Source organism: Populus euphratica, unplaced genomic scaffold (genome assembly GCF_000495115.2).
Source record: "Populus euphratica unplaced genomic scaffold, PopEup_1.0 scaffold413.1, whole genome shotgun sequence".
NCBI classification, from domain to species: domain Eukaryota; kingdom Viridiplantae; phylum Streptophyta; class Magnoliopsida; order Malpighiales; family Salicaceae; genus Populus; species Populus euphratica.
The window spans coordinates 173,932-183,202 of NW_011500055.1; the positions used below are offsets into that span (position 1 = coordinate 173,932).

Sequence of the window (9,271 nt, forward strand, 5' to 3'; positions counted from 1 at the left end):
CCCCCATCTGGTCACTAAGCTGGATTCTTACAACCAATAATACCAAGTCAGTGTCTTCCCTTCCATGTGAAAAGAAGCAATTTCCAGCTTGTGGTTCTCTAGGGTCTCAAAATAATTAAAGAACTGTTGCGCCTTCAATATCCATTCACTGAGATCTCCCCCATCAAAACGAGGAAAATCCAATCGAAGAGATCAAGCCTGAATTCTCCCATGTCCATCAAACAAAGGATTAGCATTTACTTTGACACTGTTAGAAGTCCCTTCCCCTGAATTGGTTTTGGTTGTAATTTGTACCAAGCTATCATAACTTGATGCCAAATTATCGAGTTGTTGTAGCACTCCTTCTATTAGCATTCCATGCTTGGATTGCTCTTCCTTCAGGGCAGTGGTTGCCCCTTGTAAAGTGTTTACTGTTTCAGATAACTGTGATAATCTTATTCCCTCAGCCATGTCGTAGGACGCCGGCTCTGATACCAACTTGTTACGCCCCAAAAATTATAAATAAATTCTAGCAATTTGAGGAGCCAGAAAAAATCTCCACAGATGCACACGACACAATTAAAATTCAAAGGATATCCTTTATTTCTAATACTCTAGCCTTTTATAGGCATTTTACATACTTGCAATAAATAGTAAATAACTGACTCTCTTAATTAGCATTTAATAGAAAATAACTGACCCATTACTTTTAAATAATAAATTATGTAACAGTTGAATTGAAAATATGCATAACTGAAAATGCCTTTAAGTAATTTCTTAACTTACGTGGCCTTATTTTACTTAAATATTTTGGGCATCTAACACCTTGAGTGAACTAGAAGTTGCATTTGACATATGTTGAATGCCAAGAAAGCATTCAATTATATGTCCATTATTGTCTACATATCGTAGAACAACTGTCATTTGTTCTTTAATTGATATATCACGTGACTCATCAATTAAAATTGAAAATAATGAGTCAACTAGATCTTTGATAATAACATTTGTAATCTTCTCTGTAGTAGCTTGAGTAATGTCCTTTTGAATATCTGGAGAAGTCAATTTATTATGTTTAGGAGCTTTACTAAAAATAATCTTTTATTAGCTTTATTATTTCTGGAAAGGAAATGCAAGAACTCTAGATAATTTCCTTGGTTGCTTGAAGATTCACATTCATCATGGCCACAAAATAGAAGTCCTTGGTGCAACAAAAAATGAGCACACTTTATTAAAGCATTTAATCGAGTTCGATAATCACTTTGACTCTTTATTGTCTGCTCGGATAACAAAGTCATGATACTTTGTTTTTCATTCATCAAATTCTCATATTTTATTCGAGCTGTATTGTGATTACTATTAGACTTTCCAATATGAAGATCAAATCTTTTTTTTTCCTCAATTTGAAAACCCATTACCCACAAATGAATCACACCCCCTTTTGACTTGAAGAGGTAACAATACAAGCAAAAGACAACATCTTTGGCTATGATGTACTCTAATCATATTGGGTATGCACCAAACCAAGTTGGATTAAAGCATCGTAGTGTTGATATATTCCTAAATTGTTTTTGAGGAAAATCATAGTGTGAAGGTTGACAGGGACCCTTTTGTAGATAAACTCTTTGGATTGCATCCCTATCATTTACATGGTATTTATAAATTGGTCTTCTTAAGCCAGGGTCACCAAGAAGAGTGTCGGTGTTGATTTCAATATGACTTTTCTTTGAACTTGATTGAGTTGCATGACTTGAAGTTTTGAATGACTCTTCATCCTTAAAGGATTTATGCTTGAAATACTTGTCTAGTGATATGTTAATTTAATATGAGCCTGTTGGATTTTTTTATCATTATTAGTGTCTATATAATAATTAGCACAACTACACAATAATTCACTATTACATAAAAGTCAGTTGAGTTACATAATATTTCTAAATCTTTCATATGAAATTCATAGCAAAATACACATCAATTCATCAAAATCAAAACCCATTTCAATTCATAACTATATACATATAATAAGTATGTTGATTAAATTATACTTAATCATTTCTATATATTTAATTGAAGAACAATGTCTAGTGTCTATATAAAAGGAACAATACTTGAAAAACATGCTTTCTACTTAATATTTATTTATAAACAAGTTATGTGAAAATATTAAATTTCAATAAATTACCTTGTCAATGCAAGAGATGCCAAGAATAATATTTTTGCATGAATATTAATTTATTCCTTTATAATAAGAAAAGAAACATTTAATTGATTAAATTAGCATATTCAAATATTTATTTTGAATACATTTGAATATATTCATATCAAAACTCTTAAATTATCATAAACCTTAATATTTTTAATAACTAATTATAAAAGAATAAAATTAAAATTAGATAATAAAACAAAATTAAAATTAGATAATAAAACAAATAGAAAAAATGAAGGGAATTTAACTAAAACAAAAGGCCCAAGAGTTTAATTGCTTAACTATATTTGAAGAGAAATTTGCATATGTAAGAGAGGTAGGAACAACAGCTCAAAAGAAAAAAGAGACTCTTGGTTAGATAGGGTAAGAAAAGGAAAGAAAAGGAAAAAAATTAGGGAAATGAGCTAGACATATTATATATATTATATTAAGATATAAGTCAAAAATAACAACTTTCCTTTCTTCTGTGTATCAATTATTCACAAAACTAGTACATTAATATTTTAATATAAAAAATATTAAAAAATAATTAAGATGATAATTGCTTCCTTTTTTGTCCATGTGTGGCTTGCCACTGCCGCATCCTAGTTTTATGATTAATGTCTTATTTATTAGATATGTTTATCTGAGTTCTATCCCTCCATTTGATATTAGGTGAGACATATTAAATGTTTAATTTTTTTATCAACATATTTTCAATTAAAAGATTATTAAAAATCTTTATATATAAAAAAATTAGAAAACTTTAATAATATCGGATAAAAGAACAAAAAATTAAAATTTTAAAAGTCTAATAATATTGAAAAGAAATATAAAATAGAAAAACTTTTTTTTTGAAACAAGAAAACAGAAAATCCTAATAATAATAAATAAAATAAAAAAAAATTTAAATAAAAAATAACTATATTTGTTATTATTCAAAACCTTAAAAAATAAAAACATCATAACTATGTGGAGATACATAAAAATTTAAATTTTATTTATCAAAGTGTTGTTTTTATTAAAAGGTTATTAATATAAAAAAAATAGAAAAAATTAATAATAGCGAATAAAAAAACAAAAATAATAAAAATTAAAAAGTGTAATAATATTGAATATATAGACAAATAAAATATGAAAACTGTTTTTCATGATATGAAAAACTACAGAAGTCTAATAAAAAAACAAATAAATAAATTCTTAAATAAAATAAAAAAATAAAGAAAAATATTTATTTTCTTAAAAACTACTTTCCTTGTCTATGATCAAGTTTACTGCCTTCGAAATATGAGTACTGCGGTTTTGCAGTTTCGCATTTTTTTTATTTAATTGCACCTTTATTGTTTTAAATTATTAGTCAATGCTCCTAATTTTCTTTCTACAAGTTTTCATCCATGGCTATCGTCTGAAGGCTGACCATGTAAATGTCATTCCAATATTCTTTCTACAGGCGGAAACTTTTCAGAGTGGATTCATTTGATTGATAAGAGACCAAGGAAATAACAAAAACTTTAACCACGTGAATGTTCTTCCACACTCGAAATTTCATGGGAAACCCGAAGGCATCCAATTAAGACGCAACTGTCTATCTTCTTAAGAAATTTTCGATCATGACCAAGACAAATGAATTACTGCAAAAGGGTATTTCATCTTATGGCTCCCATATATATGCAAGTATGCAGGGCTAATCATTTTATCCATCCTCCATAAGAAAGTAAACCACCAAGGCCATGGCTTCCCATATCTTGCTCATATCCATACCTTCGTTGTTTTGCTCCTTTCTTGCTTATGCTTCCTTCACTTCTTTTGCTTACTCGGCTACTGGAGCTGAAGTAGCAAATGGAAGGAAGGAAGCAGAAGCTCTTCTAAAATGGAAAGTCAGTCTTGACAACCGAAGCCAGTCTCTCCTGTCTTCTTGGGCTGGAGACAGCCCTTGCAACTGGGTTGGAATCAGTTGCGACAAGTCTGGAAGCGTCACCAACATAAGTCTTCCTAATTCTAGTTTGAGAGGTACCCTAAATAGTCTCAGACTCCCTTCCTTTCCTAACTTGACTGTGATTATCCTTCGCAACAACTCGCTCTATGGGTCCATCCCTTCACGTATAGGTAACCTTATCAAACTTGATTTGTCTTCAAATAGCATTTCTGGCAACATACCACCAGAGGTTGGAAAATTAGTATCTCTTTATTTGCTTGATTTTTCAAAAAACAACCTTAGTGGTGTTCTTCCTACGTCCATAGGAAACTTAAGCAACTTGTCTTTTCTTTACCTTTACGAAAACAAACTCTCTGGTTTCATACCTAGGGAAGTAGGAATGCTTGAACATCTATCTACCCTTCACTTGTCCAGAAATAATTTTGAAGGTCCAATCCCTACTTCCATAGGAAACATGAGATCTCTCACCAGTTTATTTTTGTCATCTAATAATCTAACTGGTGCAATACCTGCATCTTTAGGAAACTTAGGAAACCTGACTAGTTTAGATTTGTCATCTAATAATCTAACTGGTACAATACCAGCATCTCTAGGCAATTTAAGAAGCTTATCTGAACTTCACCTTGCGAAAAACAGTCTTTTTGGTCCTATTCCTCCAGAAATGAACAACCTTACACATTTGTATTGGTTACATATATATTCTAATAGATTGTCTGGAAATCTACCACGAGATGTGTGTCTTGGTGGATTACTTTCACATTTTGCTGCTTTGGACAATTATTTCACGGGACCTATCCCGAAAAGCTTGAGAAATTGCAGCAGCTTGTTGAGACTCAGACTTGAGAGAAACCAACTTAGTGGAAACATTTCTGAAGCTTTTGGCACACATCCTCACGTGTACTACATGGATTTGAGTGATAATGAATTGCATGGTGAACTTTCATTGAAATGGGAGCAGTTTAACAATCTGACAACCTTCAAGATTTCTGGAAACAAGATTTCTGGAGAAATACCAGCTGCTCTTGGAAAGGCAACTCATCTACAAGCTCTTGACCTGTCGTCAAATCAATTAGTTGGGAGAATTCCAAAAGAATTGGGAAGTTTAAAGTTTATTGAACTTGAACTCAACGATAACAAACTATCAGGTGATATTCCTTTCGATGTCGCATCGCTATCTGACCTCGAAAGGCTTGGCCTGGCCGCGAACAATTTTAGCGCAACAATTCTTAAACAGCTTGGCAAGTGCTCAAAACTGATATTTTTTAATATGAGCAAGAATAGCTTCGCAGGGATTATTCCTGCTGAGATGGGGTCTTTACAGTCTCTTCAAAGTCTTGATCTTAGCTGGAATTCCCTGATGGGAGGTATAGCACCGGAGCTTGGACAGCTGCAGCGGCTAGAGGTATTAAACCTCTCCCATAATATGCTGTCTGGTCTCATTCCAGCCGGTTTTAGTAGACTGCAAGGCCTCACTAAAGTGGATGTATCCTTTAACAAGTTAGAGGGTCCCATTCCTGACATCAAAGCCTTTCGCGATGCGCCATTTGAAGCAATTCGCAACAACACCAACCTGTGTGGCAATGCTACCGGTTTGGAGGCTTGTTCTGTTCTCATGAAAAACAAAACTGTGCACAAGAAGGGCCCCAAAGTTATCATTTTGACGGTCTTTTCTCTACTGGGTAGTTTGTTGGGCCTGATTGTAGGTTTCCTTATCTTTTTCCAAAGCAGAAGAAAGAAAAGGCTAGTGGAAACACCACGAAGAGATGTTCTCGTGGGATGGTGCACTCGTGGGGATCTGCGCTCCGAGGACATCATTGAGGCTACTGAGGAATTCGACTCCAAATATTGCATTGGTACTGGAGGGTATGGAGTTGTTTACAAAGCTGTTCTTCCATCAGAACAAGTCCTTGCCGTGAAGAAATTCCACCAAACACCAGAAGTTGAGATGAGCAGCTTGAAAGCTTTTAGAAGCGAGATTGATGTCTTAATGGGTATACGGCATCGAAACATTGTGAAGCTGTATGGTTTCTGCTCGCATGCCAAACATTCATTTTTGGTATATGAATTTGTGGAAAGGGGAAGTTTAAGAAAGGTACTGAACGACGAGGAACAAGCAGGAAAGATGGATTGGGATAAAAGGATGAATCTTATCAAAGGCGTAGCCAATGCTTTATCCTACATGCACCATGACTGCTCCCCTCCGATTATTCATAGAGACATTTCCAGCAACAATGTTCTTTTGGATTCAGAATATGAGGCTCGTGTCTCTGACTTCGGCACAGCAAGGCTCTTAATGCCTGACTCATCCAATTGGACATCATTTGCTGGCACCTTTGGGTACACGGCTCCAGGTATGTAGTTAAGTTTCAATTTCACCTTCTACAGTAGGTTAGTTTACAAAATCACTTGAAAACAAAATAGGTGCAGTAAATTAGTTTGGCAAAATATAGCGTGACCACGTACCCTCTTTTGCAGAGTTGGCATACACAATGAAAGTGGATGAAAAATGTGATGTGTATAGCTTTGGAGTATTAACATTGGAAGTAATGATGGGAAAGCATCCTGGCGATTTCATCTCATCTCTGATGTGTTCTGCTTCCACCTCCTCCTCATCATCACCAAGCGGTCACAATACACTCTTGAAGGATGTTTTAGACCAGCGCCTCCCACCTCCTGAAAACGAGCTTGCGGACGGTGTGGCACATGTTGCAAAACTGGCGTTTGCTTGCTTGCAGACCGATCCCCATTATCGGCCAACAATGCGACAAGTTTCTACAGAGCTTACAACTCGTTGGCCACCTTTGCCAAAGCTATTCTCCACGATAGAATTGGAAGATGAACTGGTTCACAGAAATGTTAAGGGTTGAATTTTTACAGTATACTTTCCTGTCAAGGAGCCAGTAACTCCGGTGGTAATAGAGTCCCACACCATTCAAGTGGAGTTATTATCTGTCTTGGATATTCAGTCCAACGTCTTACATTTCGTCTGTTTCTTCGCCTACTGCTTGTGTATATTAAATGCAGAAACAAGAAAAAGAGCTTTCCCATTTCGAACTTAAATTCGCCAGATGAAATATTTCACATATTTTTAGTTTTTGTTTCTAATAAACGAAAATGAATTATAATAAGCTATTGATTTTATTTATTTTTAATTGGTAATGATAATAAGCTTCTTTCAATATTGCCATATTAGTAATACAACTAAAAATCTTGACGATTTAATACAAACCACTCCCATTAATTTCCACAATCAAACAAAACTTGTCCTAAAAGAAGTGGCCAATGCTTTCTATTTTCTTAAATAATCGACAAAATTTCCAAATTTGAGATTTCATAGCAGATGTCGCCATTGATAGGTGAAGCCCAAAGACAAGGTTTTTATTTTTTATTTTTTTTTCTCAAAGGAAACTTCCCTTCAAGAATGACAAACTACAGTTGTCGTGTCATTACTATTCAGAAGGAAATTTTGGACTGAAAAAGACAACTAGAACCATAGCATCATTACCTAAGAAACTTGTCCCTGCTAATCAGATTCTTCTCGCAAGCAGGTGGCAAAACAAAATTTAATTACGTACTATTCATAAATAATAAACTATTTAATTATATTTATCATATATTTTTAAATATTGTAATATCTATTATAACTATATTTATTTATATCATCTTTATTATTTTTAAACAGAAATAATGATATCTTTTACACTTATTAAAAATATCTAACTCAAATTTTATAAATTTTAATAGCTTTTCAACTTTATACACTACACCATTAAACAATTTTACCGACGAACTAATTCCATCGGCAACAGGAATGAATTCTGTTGGTGAAATTATTACCGATAACCTCACCGATAGAACACGTCTGTTGGTATAATAGTCGTTAGTAACTCCCCTTTCCGTCGCTAATTATGTAAAAAATAAAAATAAAAAACCACCCACTGACAGTCTTATAGATGGATACGCGGGCCAAAAAAAATTTTCCCATGAGAACATTACTGACGGACTAAATCCATATGAATTTTCAATAGTAATTATCGACGGATACTCCATCGGTAAATATGGTATCGGTGGTAATTGTTTCGCAACTCTCTTTGAAATACCGATGGAAATTATCCATCAGTAAAGCCATCCATATTTAAACACCGACAGAATATGTCCGTCGGTAATTATGGTATCGTTGGTAATTGTTTTGCAACTCTCTATAAAATACCGACAGACTATTTATGTTTATAAAGCTGTTGGTATTTATTTAAAATATATAAAAATAATAATTTATTAATAGTAAAAAAGCTTAATAAAGAAATAAAATTGGATTAAAAATGAAAAATATAAAAATAATATTAAATAAAATTAATCAAATATTCATTATAAATTTAATGTATTTAAAAAAAAAATTAAGCTAGAATAGCAGCGGAGTTGAAGGAGGAGGAGGAGAAGGAGGGGGAGGAGGCTAGTTGTTCCCGAGACCATATAGCTAAAAAGAAGCTACACAAGTATCATCACCCATCTTTGATCTCATCTCCATGACTATTTGATGGAGCTCATCATAATTCATCAAGAGTTGTTGATATTGTTGTTTCAAGGCAATGAACTCTTTAGACTAGGTACTCGATATTGATAGAGAGCTCTCAACGGTTAAGACACTGCGGGCCGAATGCAAGTTTTCAGCCATAGTGTTGGAGAGCCCATAGACCTGATTTTTTTTTGGTCCACCAAATGATCCCACCTCCAACCATAAATCTGGATCAAAATATGGATGGGTCGAAGGATTGTCCTCATATCTATCCCTTAATCGGCTATTATAAGTCTCTTAAATTTTTTTAAAAGAATCATCCTATGCAATTCAAGAAAATAATAACTTATAAAATAAAATGAATGAACGAATATACCACAAAGTGCTAAGCATGGCTGTCCACGAACTGCTGCACCCCTTTTTGGCGGTCTTGACTCCTCATATAAATCTCTACAAACAACTCCATTAGACTAGGCTCACATCCAAGAGATGCAACCCGTAAGGAAAAAATAGGTTGAAAGTTAAATATATTATAAGGAATGATAAATTAATTAATGATATATTTTTTTAAAATTAATCTTACCGTCCGCTTTGCATGTGTGTTGAATAGGACGGATCTACTAGTGTGCGTGGTCACTGAATCATGAATTTATCGGTTCTAGTT

The 9,271-nt window shown here is 33.7% G+C and overlaps 1 protein-coding gene across 1 annotated transcript; it reads left to right on the plus strand.

The window, feature by feature from the left end:
* The first annotated feature begins 3,888 nt into the window (after nucleotides 1-3,888).
* Nucleotides 3,889-7,179, plus strand: LOC105107854 (probable LRR receptor-like serine/threonine-protein kinase At4g08850). The gene is made up of 2 exons (XM_011001922.1): nucleotides 3,889-6,445; nucleotides 6,570-7,179. The coding sequence occupies exons 1-2, from the start codon at nucleotides 3,889-3,891 to the stop codon at nucleotides 6,959-6,961; spliced, it is 2,949 nt and encodes a 982-aa protein (XP_011000224.1). The 3' UTR covers nucleotides 6,962-7,179.
* Nucleotides 7,180-9,271: the final 2,092 nt, after the last annotated feature.